This window comes from Thamnophis sirtalis, unplaced genomic scaffold (genome assembly GCF_051295495.1).
Source record: "Thamnophis sirtalis isolate CommonGarterSnake01/CBP01778 unplaced genomic scaffold, rThaSir2_p1.2 scaffold_3, whole genome shotgun sequence".
In the NCBI taxonomy this organism is placed as follows: Eukaryota; Metazoa; Chordata; class Lepidosauria; order Squamata; family Natricidae; genus Thamnophis; species Thamnophis sirtalis.
The window spans coordinates 70,316,938-70,330,390 of NW_028261383.1; the positions used below are offsets into that span (position 1 = coordinate 70,316,938).

The window sequence follows — 13,453 nt, forward strand, 5'->3', positions numbered from 1 at the left end:
ACTGCAAACTACAGAATCAATTTGCACTATTCAGGTGACCCTGAGGACAAAAAAAAAACTTCCAAGTGCCTCAAAACTCTTTAAAAGGATACAAAAAACAACAACCTTGTGCTCATTCACATCTCTTGCCAGGAGTATAAATCCTTCCATTCCCCACTATCCAGTCAGAGCTGAAGAAGCTTTTTGGATGAGAAGCAAAACATCTTCAAAGGAAAACAAGAAAGTCCAGTTTCTTCCTGAAAAAGCACTTTTGGGACAGCCATGACCTGGATGACTGAGAATCTCTATACTGAGATTCTAAATACTGTAAGACATATAGTAGACCCATAACCCAGCAATTAGTGTGGACACACCAGGGGTGGGTTCCTGCCAGTTCTAACCTCTTCTATAGAAGAAGTTCCACAAATCTACAGTGTCGTTTAGAACTGGTTCCAGCTCCCTCCCCCCGCCTGTCCGTACATCATCAAGATGAAGAGCGAGAGGAGGAATTCTGGGAGTTGAAGTTCACAAGTCTTAAAGCTGTCAAGTTTGAACATCCCTGGGTTGTTTTTTTTCTAAAATGTTAGGGATGCAAGGGTCTTGTAACTTGACAGCTTTAAGACTTGTGTGCTTCAAATGCCAGAGTTTCTGAGCCAACATTTTGGCTGCTAAGCAAGAGTGTTGTTAAGTGAGTTTCACCACATTTTACAAGATGGCCATGCCCGCCCAGTCAGCAAGCCACTCTCACCCAGTCACATGGCCGGCAAGCCACTCCCACAAAGCAGGCCACACCTACAGAAGAGGTTCTAAAGAAAATTGAAACCTACCACTGGGACACACTGGAATGGTACCAATAAAGTGGAGTATTTGTACTGTAGCTCAGGGTTGAAACAAGGGTGCTCCCTGAGCTTGTTTTCTAGATGTTTCATTACCCAAACTAGGTAGCTACATCAGCGCTAATCCTGATTTTTAGTTTGTAAAAAACATCATTAGCAGTGATGATATTACCTATTTTAGGTAATGAAACGTCTGCGAAGAAAACCACCAAGCTCAGAGAGCACTAAGGACCCTTCACACTGCAGCAGGAATTATATATATACCGTATTTTTCGGAGTATAAAACGCACCTCCCCCCCCCAAAAAAGAGGGTGAAAATTTGGGTGCGTCTTATACACTGAATGTAGCCCCACATACCCACCGGCCCCAACCCTTTGGCCTCTGTCTCCCAGCAAATTACCTCCTTGCATCAAACAGGGAAAATGGGGCTTGCTGCTATAGCAATCCCAGCAGCCTAAAACAGCTGATGATTGGGAGGCCCAAGCTGAGATTGAAAGCGAAACTAGCTGTTTGCTCCAGGAGGCAAACTGCTGGGAGGCAAAGGCAGATTTTCTTTCTTGTGCTAATCAGGCTGTTTGCTGCAAGAAGGTAAGCCAGTAACTATAAATGTATACATAATGTTCAAATTATTTTTTTAAAGACTGCTTTATTATTGTTCTAGACAGCTTAACAAAATGAAGAAGCTTTTTAAAATAAATGCTTGATCTGAACAGGCCTAGTGCTATTGTACCTTCTTTTAAATAGCAGAGAATAACTATACTTCCAGAAAGCACATCAATTTTAACAGCATTTGTACAAGTATCGTCTGAAATGTAACATTACAAACAGTGTATATTGTCTGTACTGTTTGTTGTTTGTTGCATTGCTGGGAGGCAGAGGCAGCTATTGTTCCCTTGTTTTCCTCCCCAAAAACTAGGTGCATCTTATATTTTGGAGCGTCTTATACTCCAAAAGATACGGTAGGTTATGAGAGGATTGGGGAATGAGAAGTCCTCTCCCTACCCTAGGTCAAGTATAGAGTGGAAACAAAACAACAGTAATAACAGCAGTATTAGGAAGGATTGAAGTGGCTTTTAGTGGAAAAATATGGAAAGAAGAATTGAAGGTTCATGAAGGATAAAACCTTCTAAATAAATTCTCTGGAGAACGAGAGCCAGGAGAGAGAGGAGAGGAGGATGAGAGAATCCTTTACTGGTTTGATTAAAAAAAGTTAAAAATGCTTCATTCAAAGCTTTTTAAATCAAGACTGAAAAACAATCAAATGAAAAATGACCTTCAACAGTGGCCCCTGTGTTACAAAAGCCGTAGTCAAGGTTCCCCCCTACAAGAGAATTAAGGAGGGCTAGTGAATCCCTGTGCATTACAAAAATTAATGTTTTCTACATTTCATTCTAGGACATTTAGAGTATATAAAGACTCCGTGAATCCAGAAACAAAAGACACTTTAAAATATATGGTTTTTGTCCCAGAATACCCTCTACTATTACTATATAGAACCAAAAAGAATTACCTGCAACTCTTCAATCGGGACAGGAGTATTTGGTAAACATTTTGCAGACTTAATCTTAATAATCAGTGGGTTTAAATCATGTTTGTGTTTCTCACTCATAATAGGTTTGTCTACAGCAAAACCTAAGTATGCTTCATTAAGTTTGGGGGAATTCCCTTCCCATCGACTGGCTGTATAGTAGTCACCTGCAGATGGAGAGAAGGATCTGAATTATTTATTTTAACTGTTCAGGTTAAAAAACGTAAAATCTGTTATGTTGAGACTGATCCTTAGGTCTTCATGGATGGAGACCATGTACATTTTTTTGCAAAAATACTAAAATGGATTGTCTCTGTCTGCTTCCAGGATGTTTTTCCCACCAGACATCTCTCCCCCGGTCATTCCCAAGTATTTCCCCAACCAATAACTAACTGGGCCAACCCTGCTTAGCCATCTGCAGAGGCTGACTGAAGGGCTGATGCTAATGCAGTTAATGAAGCAAGACATTCCTATTGCTGCTGAAAATATAGACCTCCCTAGCTCTCACTTTTACTACCCTGTTTCCCTGAAAATAAGACCTCCCAAGATAATAAGCCCAATCGGGCTTTGGAGTGCATGCACTAAAATAAGCCCTCCCCTGAAAATGAGCAGTCCCCAAAAATATTTCAACCCAGCAGCAACCATGAGGTGACCACGCTCGCCTCCTGCACCTCAAAAATAAGCTCTCCCCCGAAAATAAGGCCAAGTGTTTATTTTGGGGGGTCAAAAGAAAATAAGACCCTGTTTTATTTTTGAGGAAACACGGTACTCAAGAAGCAGAAAATAAAGGGATATAACTATGACAGTCTCATGTGCAAATTCTGGTGTAATAGTCCAAGTTACTCAGAAAGCACCAATCTATACTGTAGGAAATAATAAAACAGGAAGCAGGAAAGCATATGAAGCAAATAGTTTAATTGAAGTCAAATATTTTTCTGTCAAAAGCTTTCTTTGGGACCAATCAAGTAATATATACACCATAGCTGGGACATACTAAGAATAATTCATATCAAAGGTGAATTTTAAAACATATTTTGTAAGAACCAAACACAATATGGCAGGCAGTACCATGTTTCCCCGAAAATACGACATGTCCTGATAAGGCCATGACACATTTTTCAGGTGGGAAAAATTGTTAAGTCCTCCCCTGAAAATAAGCCTCCTGGACAACCACCCCCTCTCCGGCCATCATGCACCGACCTAGTGGTATTCCGAAGGTGCCAAGCCGCAGGAACGGGGGGGGGGAGGCTCGCATTGCTTGGCGCCTTCGGGATACTGCTAGGTTGGTAAGTGGTGCTCTGCCCAGCTGGAGAGGGGGGTTCCGGGAGGTTGCTCTCTTGCGAGTGGGCTTCCGAAGAACGAGCCACAGCCTCAGGGTCGAATGGCTGTGTTGCAGCAGCTGAGCAGCCGCCCGGCAAACCCACTTTCCAGCCGGGCACAGTGTCATTCACTACCTAGGGGTATCGCCAAGCCGCGTGAGAGGCTGTTTGCCGCCCTCCAGCTCCCGCGGCCTGGCGCCTTCAGAATGCCCATAGGTCAGTGAATGGGGCTCTGCATGGCTGGAGTGGGGGTTGCGCGAGGGGCTTTTCCACTCCCAGCTCACGCGACTCCCAGTTTCACAATGCCCTTGCCTAAGTCTCCCTGCAGAGCCAGGGCATCTCTGCTGCCACCGCCGCCCACTACCATCACATGGCTTTTTCTGTGGCTTCCAAAGCACGGAGGTAGGATGCAGAGTCTTCTGGAAGTTGCCACTCTGGGAATACGCTCTGTGGTTGTACGCTCTGGGAGTATGCTGTGCCAGCAGTCAGCCCACAACCATAGAGCATACTCCCAGAATTGCTACTGCTGGAAGACTCGGCTGCGGATCTCCGGAGTTTGGAAGTCGAAGAATAGGTTATGCTTGGAGCGCCGCAGCGGTGGCGGCCCTGGCCCTGGAGGGAGAGCTGGGCCAGGGCATGGTGAGGCTGGGGGGCACACGAGCTGGGGTGGAACAGGCACTCACACAACCTCCCTTTCCAGCCGGGCAGAGCGCTATGTACTGACCTAAGGGTATCCCGAATGCACCAAGCTGCGGGAGCTGGGGGGAAGGCAGAGCACCACGCGGCTTAGTACATTTGGGATATCACTGGGTTGGTCAGTTTCCGGGAGAGGGAGGTTTCCAGGTGGCTGCTCGTGAGTGTGGTCACCTCATGGTTAGTGGATTGCACTACTGCGATAGCGCAACACAGCCATTTGCCCCTGAGGCTGTGCCTGGCTCTTCGGGTGCCCGCTCGCAAGAGAGCAGCAACCCAGCAACCCCAAAACAATAACCCCCCCCCCCCCACTGATAATAAGTCCCAATCAATATTTTGGGGATGAAAAGAAAATAAGACTCTGTCTTATTATCGGGGAAACACGGTATAAGAATACAATTGGAATTCATCTAATATTGTGTCAATTGGTAACAAGGAGCCATGAATATCTAAAACATATATTTGTATTTTATGGTGTTTAAATCAAGACCTGGAGATAATTATTTCTATGAAAATATTCTGTTTAGTAGAAAATAATATTGTATTCCCAGAATCAAAGAAGATATTGAAAGATGAATGAAATACTCTTAAACTGTGGGGAAGAATAAATGATGTAAAATCTCAATATGGCTTCTGTAGTAATGAGCATTTTGAAAGCAGCGTTTATGCTGGTTTCATATAATGTTTGGCTTATGTCCAAAGGTAGCTCCTTACTGGTTAGATATTACTATGGTGAACACTTGCAAGGAAATAAAAGTTCAAGTAAATAGATATAGTTAAATTACATCCATTCAATATAAACTTGTCCATTTGAAAGAGCCTTGGATACAAAGAGTGTGGACTCTTGCAAAAAAAATTATTCAGTTTGCTCGGAAGGCTGCAAAAAATTAAAACCATTAAAATGGTTTTGGATCAAACAAGAGATAAGCTTAGATATCATCTAGGTCTGGGATGTGCGGGCTGGCCAGCTGAGTTCAGCCTTTTTTAAAGCCATTTTTTGCCCTCCCCAAGCTCCAGAGGCTTTATAGGAGCCTGGGAAGGGGCCTGGGAAGGGGCGAAAAAAGCCTCCCCCCCCCCCGAAGCTTTCCTGAAGCCTCCGGAGCACAAAAAAACGCCCCTATGGGCAAACCAGAAGTTCGGGAATGGACTTCCGGTTTACTCGTAGGGTCGGTTTAAGGCCTCCGGAGGCTTCAGGGACGCCTCCTGAAGGTCCCTGAAGCCTCCTGAGGGCCTCCAGGGGGTAGGCTGTTTTCACCCTCCTCAGGCTCCTATAAAGCCTCTGGAGCCTGGGAAGGGCGAAAAAAGCATGCAAAAAATGGGGGAAGCGTCTCTTATGCGCGCATGCACACTGGGGCGTGTGTTGCGCATTACATTATGGGTGCGGCACGCCTGCTGCGCTCCCCGCTTATGGCACGTGAGCCAAAAAAGGTTTCCCCATTGCTGAACTAAGTTTTACTGATTGCCTAAAAATTAAATGATAATAACCTGTCTAGTAATATTCGTTAGTGAAGAATTTTAAAAAGGAGAGAATGCTGCAAAGTTCTACCATAAAGTGGTCTGTCCACATTTCCAATTTAGATTGCCTCCAAATCACTAAACTGTCAGAGATCAGAACACCCAGATTCACCACACTATAAAAAGACGTTGAGACTCTATAAAGAGTGCAGAGAAGAGCAACAAAGATGATTAGGGGACTGGAGGCTAAAACATATAAAGAACAGTTGCAGGAACTGGGCATGGCTAGTCTAGTGAAGAGAAGTACCAGGGGAGACATGATATCAGTGTTTCAATATTTGAGAGGCTGCCACAGAGAGAAAGGGGTCAAGCTATTTTCCAAACCACCTAAAGGCCAAGCAAGAAATAATGGATGGAAACTGAACGAGAGATTCAACCTGGAAATAAGGAGACATTTTCTGACAGTGAGAACAATCAACCAATGGAACAGCTTTGCCTTCAGAAGTTGTGTTTCATCACTGGAAGTTTTCAAGAAGTGACTGGACTGCCATCTGTCAAAAATGGAGTAGGGTCTGCTTGGGTAGGGGGTTGGACTAGATGATCTGCAACGTCCTTTCCAACTTTGTTATCTGTATCAAGTGCAGGGATAAGCCATAAAACTCACGCCCTTTTGTTGTCAGGAGGGTGGGGCTTGGATCACGGTGTTATGCCTGCCATCTTGCAAGTATTTATTTCCCTGGTATTCTTTCATCATATTCCCAATTTTTCTGTCACTCATTATCTGGGGAGAATAATACCTGCTAGGAGAGGGATGAGGTCCAGCTTCAAAGCCGCTATTCCAAATTTCCTCACGTAGGCTGCGTGGGCAGCTGCTTCTTTACCAGCTGACTTGTGCGCAGCCAGTTTTGCTTTCTTCTCAGCACTGAAAATATTACCTTTTTGTGATGGCCTCCTTTTTTCTGATGGAAGAAAAGCTGGAAAATTAATAATTAATTTATAATTTGGATAAAATTGATTTATAAAGACAGAAAAGTGGTTATTAAATTTAGCTTCAGTTTCACTGCCTTACAAACTGGAAGTTGGATTATGACAACTGGATTTTTCTTTGGGGTTTGAGTTCAGTTGCCATCATTCAATTTCCTGAGACCTCTACCTAGATGACTGAGAATCTTCATTGACACATTGCCTCACTATGTCTTACTTCTCTTCTCAGCTCTGCATAATGCTGCATATCTTGAAAGGAAAGAGCAGAATGGACATACATATATATCCAGCCCTGCAGGTATTCTAAAAATGGTGCAGGCAGGATGAAATCAGGAAGTGCCTGATGTGTCTTACTAAATTCTCTGCACTGACAATCAATTCTCTCAATCTGACCAGCAGCTGATTCATCCATTACTCATGGCACAATACTGCAAACTTGTAATGTTATTGTTAAGTATTACAGCTCAATTATATGGAACTCTGGACACGATGGAGCACCATACATTGGTTTTACTTATTTTTCATTTTCTCATTCTTAATTTAGATTTTGTCTTAAACTAACCTTGTCAAAGATTGTTTTCAATGACCAACCCAGATTGGATTGTTTTCAGGGCTTAAAAACAGATCATTACAGAGTTTACTTCCTAAAACTCAGATAGCGGTTTGCTACCCATACTGAAGGATGCAGAAACGTTCTCTCAATCAAACAGTACATTGACTAGATTAAGCAACAGAATGCCATGTATTTACAGAATGGTAAGCAATTCCAGAATAAAGAAATGTTTCAAAAAGCTGAAATACATCGAGAAATTGAATTGGGAACTATTACACATTCCAGTTTTACGTCCTGCTTTGAAATAGTAGTTTTGTAAAGATTGCTGCCACCCACTATCATCCAAGGAAATGTCCTTGCTTGATTATCGTTTTCCTAAAAATGTGACTTAGGGCACTAGCCCACATTCCTTGGGAGATCAATGGCACATGGTGTGAACAGAATCAAACTTTTGAATGAGTCACATGTGGAGGCATAGATAAAAATGGTAGAGATATTTTATGGCTCTGTACAGCTCAGATCCTCAGGTGAAAGAAAATCAAACTAAAGGATTCTAACTCTGACCCCAAATTTGTATTTTGGAAGATTTACCCACAATCTTTCTCCGAGTAAAATCAGAAATGTTGGTTTGTCTATACACTGTATAGGTAATCTTCAACTTACAACTATTCATTTAATGAGCATTCAAAGTTACAAGGACATTGAAAAAAGTGACTTATGACCATTTTTCACTCTTACGACCATTCCTACCTCCACGAGATCAAAATTCAGGTGCTTGGCAACTGATTTCATACTTTATGTGATCATGTGACTGTGGCAGTGTCCCACAGTCACATGATCATTTTTGCAACCTTCTAACAAGCAAAGTCAATGGGGAAGCCAGATTCACTTAACAACCGTTATTAACTTAATAACTGCAGTGATTTATTTAACAACGGTGACAGGCAAAATAGTAAAATGGGGGGAAACTCATTTAACAACTGACTTGCTTAGCAAGAGGAATGCTAGGCTCAATTGCGGTTCTAAATCATGGACTACCTATATTAAATTACTTGCCTTCCACATATCACCTTCAAATTTGTCATTAACACTGGTTAAGATTCACTAGTATCTACCTTCAGTAGATTTTTGTCATTTAAAAATTGCAATCGTAAATATATTCATCTTGAAAGAAAAAAATTCCAATGGCATTTGCTTCCTAGAAAATGTACAGGATTGCATGAATCTCAGCACTCACCTGTAGATGCTCTTTCCCTTCTGTCTAAAAGTGATTTGGTCCCATCAGATCTTAATGCTGAGTATTTCGAAGATTCTGACATACGGTGTTTCTGCTTTATACTTTTACCCTCCTGAATGGTTTTTTCTTTAAAAGAAGACGTCATGCTCCCAGAAATACTGAGTGCACTTAAAAGGAAAAGAAGGGATAAAGCTTGTGTTATCCAAAGGAAAATATTATGTATTATCTATATTGCTGCTGCTGGACAACAAAGGCTCTACTTGATAAAGTAGAAATAAAAGGGATATAATGCAGATGGCATTCTGAATTTTCTCTAGGATCTATCTATTGTCTTGATAGTGGAAACCAAAATGCCCCCAACAGCCCCATCACCTCTTATCCAAACATGGGCTTTTGTGCCTTTGTGGCTGCTGGGTCCTTTGGTTGCTGTGGTGAGTAGAATCTCACTTGCAACTCTTACTTTTAGTTCTTGCATGTTAAATCTAGATTTTTGTAAGAAGTGCATACATGGGAGCCTTTAGCATTTATGAGACAGAGTAAGACGAGAGCAACAAGGTAGAAAGTAGAAATGAAATAGAACTGGTAACTATGTTATCATTTTTCTCTGTATGATTTAATTTGCTCAAAGCTATAGATTGTAACTGAAATGCTTTTTTCTCACACCAAAACGTTGCCAATTTTTGCAGCTGTTGCAAAACCCACAGCAAAACCTGCAGGACAGCCTATTAGTTTTTTTAAAAACGCCATTTGTGAAATAAACATTTGCTAAACTCACGCCAAGAGTTGATGAATGTCCAACTGCTTGTATAAGGCCATATGGAAGGTTGTCACACAAGGGCTGCACCACCCTGCATGTTCCCAACAATATTGTGGTACTTTGAGTGAAAGCTGAGCCAATTAACTACAGATGAAAATCAGCTCAGTTTTCAATCCCAAAGAAACACATGAGAACATTTCTGTAGTACTTGCTCCAGGATGCAGGGCAAGGCACTAAGTTCTAGTAGGAATTCTTACCTAATCCATCCTCCCTATCCCTGGGACTCCCCTGTCACTTCAAGTCCTCTCCCATCCTTCTCCACTGCACTTATGGCAGTCCAAGCTTGCTTTTTTATTCTTTCCCTGCCAAGGGAATGTTGGAAAGAAATGATATGAAGAGGCTCAGAGGCTTCTCTCTGTCTGCCCATCTGTCTTTCAACAGGAAAATGCTTTGAAAACCAATCACAATTGGATGAAATGTGGCATGGGGAGAGAACCTGACAAAAGGGAAGTTGTGTTGAAAATGGACCAAATCTGGCTAGAGGCTACGAGGAGACAAAATCCTGAAAAATTCTCCCCATGCAGCCATATGAGAGCAGTAAATAAGCCATAGCAAAGGATCTCATTTGCTGCTCTTTCTAAGCCATTCTGTTTCCCTTCCCAATCATGTAACCTAGCAGAGAGCTATTTTTAAGAAACTAGAAATAATTCTAGAAGCCATTCTAAATCTTCATGCTTCACCAGATTGCTTTCTTCATTATGAAACGCAGCAAAGTTGAGGTGGCTAGCAATGATTTTTCTGAAATGGAGGCACATGGAGCCCTCTCTGTGGGCACACAAGCTGTCCCCCAGCTCAGATCCACCACGCATGCGCCTCCCTCCGGCCAGCTGATTTCAGGTCTCTGTTGCGCACGAGGGAGATGCACACACATGCACAGGGGGCAGGTATGGTGCGCATACATTGCATTATGGGTGTGGGCACAAACGCACGCACATGCCCGCATGCTTTTGGCATGTGAGGACAAAAAGGTTAGCCATCACTGGTATAGGGATTAGGGTTGACTAGAAGACTTTCAAGGTCCCTTCCAACTCTGTTATTCTGCTTAAGCCAACATTATTGTGGACAGTTGTGGTGATGAAAAAGCAGTGCTGTGAATCTGAGCAGAGCAACAGGGCCTAAACATAGATACATTTGGTGTTAGAAAAAAACCTGAAGAGATTGTTCCAGTGTAGGCCTCTTCCCCACCCTCAACCCCAGATTTAGAATCCAAAATCTAATTTCTTGTAAACAGCCCTTTCAATTCTTAATTAGAAAGAACCAGAACAATTTGAAAAGCAAATGCAATTAATCTTTAGTCAGAATAGAAATGGTATGCTTAAATTGCCTGTATCTCATTATCTGCATGTAATGTTAGATACAAATTTTTTTTGGGGGGGGGAGGAAACAGGCCGTTGATGGCTTCATTTATATTAGTAATTGAAAATGAATTCAATAATAACAAAAATAATTAACTGTTCAAATTAAAATGTAGAACTGATGAACTTTGTGGCTGCAAAGTTTAAATGTACTACAAAGTTCTTTGGAAACATGACATCTATTAATTGCAGGCAAAGGAATCCATGGGACGCAGCACTCCTTATGTTACAAACCCACTAACATTTTTGCTGGAACCCAAGGAAAAAGAATGACAGAGACCGGACTGCTCTGCATCTTCCATACCTGCCAAGTTCACCCCAGGTATTCTTAGGCTGAATGCTAGCAAGGTATGTATTCCTGGAAATACCTGTGCAAACCAGGTGCTATAAGCTAGCTCTACACTGGTGGAGAGGAAAGATCAGAAAATATGATTCTTTGCCATTTAATTTGTTCTTTATCAACTGAATGTATATTTGTATATTCGTGACAAAGAGTTTGATTATCATAAAAACAGAAAGACATTTTATTCTTCTATTACATTTTTTTATGATGTTTTGAAATTTCAACTATTTTTCTTCTTATTTCTCTTTTCAAATTTAAATGTTTAATTCCAAATATATAGCTTTTGCTAAAAAAAAAAAAAGTAACATAAAAATACAATTTTGCTGTTAATTGCTCTTTGGTTTTTATAAACATTGATGAAAAAAGCTATCTGCTGCTTTAAAATATTATTTCTCAAAATCCACGTTTTTCACCAGGTCTGACAAAACAAATCCTCTAACATAATAACTACCTTGAGGAAGTCAATGCAGGACAGATTAGCTCAGATCATTCTTGTGAACAATTTGGGAAGAGAAATGTGTAGACCAGCCTTCTCTCTTTCCCTGATCTCTTTCCTCTACATAAAAATTACAACTCCTGTAAGTTCACACTCGGCACAGCACAGCAGACATGGAGACTCTGTCAAATCTATTAGACGCGTGTTTGTGAATTCTGAAAACACTCAAGGAGTTATGAAATTGTAGGAAGTAAAGAACATGTTCTCGAGAGGAATAGGTGAAATCCTTTAACAAACCTACAAGGGGGGTGGGTGGGAGGGGCATGGTTTAAGTCCAAAACAAGAGAAAGAATGCACAAAAGACTCATGTGGCACTTCTTTAATCCACGTGAGTATTGTGGTGGTACCAAGGGTGAAATTCAGCAGGTTCTGACAGGTTCTGGAGAACCGGTAGCGGAAAATTTGAGTAGTTCAGAGAACCATCAAATATCACCTCTGGCTGGCCCCCGAGTGGGGTAGGAACGGAGATTTTGCAATATCCTTCCCACGGGAGTGGGGAAGGAATGAGCATGCAGTATCCTTCCCATGCCATGCCCACCAAGCCATGGCCACAGAACTGATAGTAAAAAAAAAATTGAATTTCACCACTGGGTGGTACTGATGGTAAAACACTACGTGTGCAAGATTGATGTCAGGCCCACTATGTAAAACAAACCAATAAATCAATTCCACACCAAGCTCAGACTACTATTTATAAATAATAACAGAATCATGCCTATGGTCATCTTCCTTACTCTCTCCAGAAAGAGCCTCTCCAAGTCTCGTTGTGATCATGGCTCTCAGGAGCAGCTCCAGAACAGAACATTTGGGAGTATAGTCTAATTAGTTAGACAATTAAGAATTTCTAGCAATAAAAGTTAGTGATGGTCACACATTTGCAGGCACTGGTAAATGAACAGTTAATATCAACCTGCCAGTTTAGTTTAATGGTTAAGGCAGACTAGAGGGCAGGAGGCAATGAGTCCTGGTTTCCTTACTCTAAAAAAGACCACCCCAAAAAATAATCATTCTTGGAATGCATACTGCAATTTGTAGGTATAAGGTATAAATACATATGACAGGTTAAATCAACTTAATTTAACTAACCCTCCTCTGGTTTCTATCTATACCAGTCATTCGATAAGGGCTGATAATGATATAGTAGCATCTCTGACACTTCAAGAACATTAATAGCTCAAGAGCTATTGAATTATTTTAAGGAGGAATTAGTTTTCAGCACTCAGCTCAGAATCACTAGAAGAAAATTTGTTTGCAGCAAGGAAGACACATTTCTACACTGACTGACATAGTATCATTTGCAATGCAACTGTGATAAAAGAAGCTGTTTCCTTTGGCAGCACATTTTATTGCTGTCAGATTTTCCAAAATGTCAAACCCACATCATCCAAATTATTTGCCAAGGAATGTTTTAAGTTTATTTCCTTGGCAACATTAACTTATGAAATATCTGCAAAAATGGGATTATATGATTGTAGTACTTTTTATTATAGTTGTCATTAACTGTTAACATGTGAGAATTGGTTGTTATCTGCTGGCAGAAAAATGGGAAGAAAAAAAAGATCCATTAGGAAAAATTCAAATATGTGACTAAGAAACATGTATCTGATCTACAAAATAGGAAATTAAGCTATGTTTAAAATAAGAAATGTAGTAAATCAAGAAATCCTAAAACAGCAACAAGCCTCAACATTTTCTCAAAAAAACACAAATTTAACACTTTGCAATAATCTATTTCTTGGTGGCTTAGTGGCTAAGACGCTGAGCTTGTCAATCAGAAAGGTTGGCAGTTCAGCTGTTTGAATCCCTAGTGCTGCGTAACAGAGTGAGCTCCCGTTATGTGTACCAGCTTCTGCCAACC

At 41.3% G+C, this 13,453-nt stretch overlaps 1 protein-coding gene across 1 annotated transcript in view; it reads right to left on the reverse strand.

The window, feature by feature from the left end:
• CFAP92 (cilia and flagella associated protein 92 (putative)) overlaps positions 1-13,453 on the reverse strand; it is a 48,417-nt gene that overhangs the window by 20,239 nt on the left and 14,725 nt on the right. The window contains exons 7-9 of the mRNA XM_087709096.1: positions 8,585-8,751; positions 6,608-6,784; positions 2,326-2,510 (exon numbers count right to left, since the gene is read on the reverse strand). Coding sequence (XP_087565222.1) covers positions 2,326-2,510; positions 6,608-6,784; positions 8,585-8,751 — 529 coding nt within the window. The remainder of the gene's footprint in view (positions 1-2,325; positions 2,511-6,607; positions 6,785-8,584; positions 8,752-13,453) is intronic.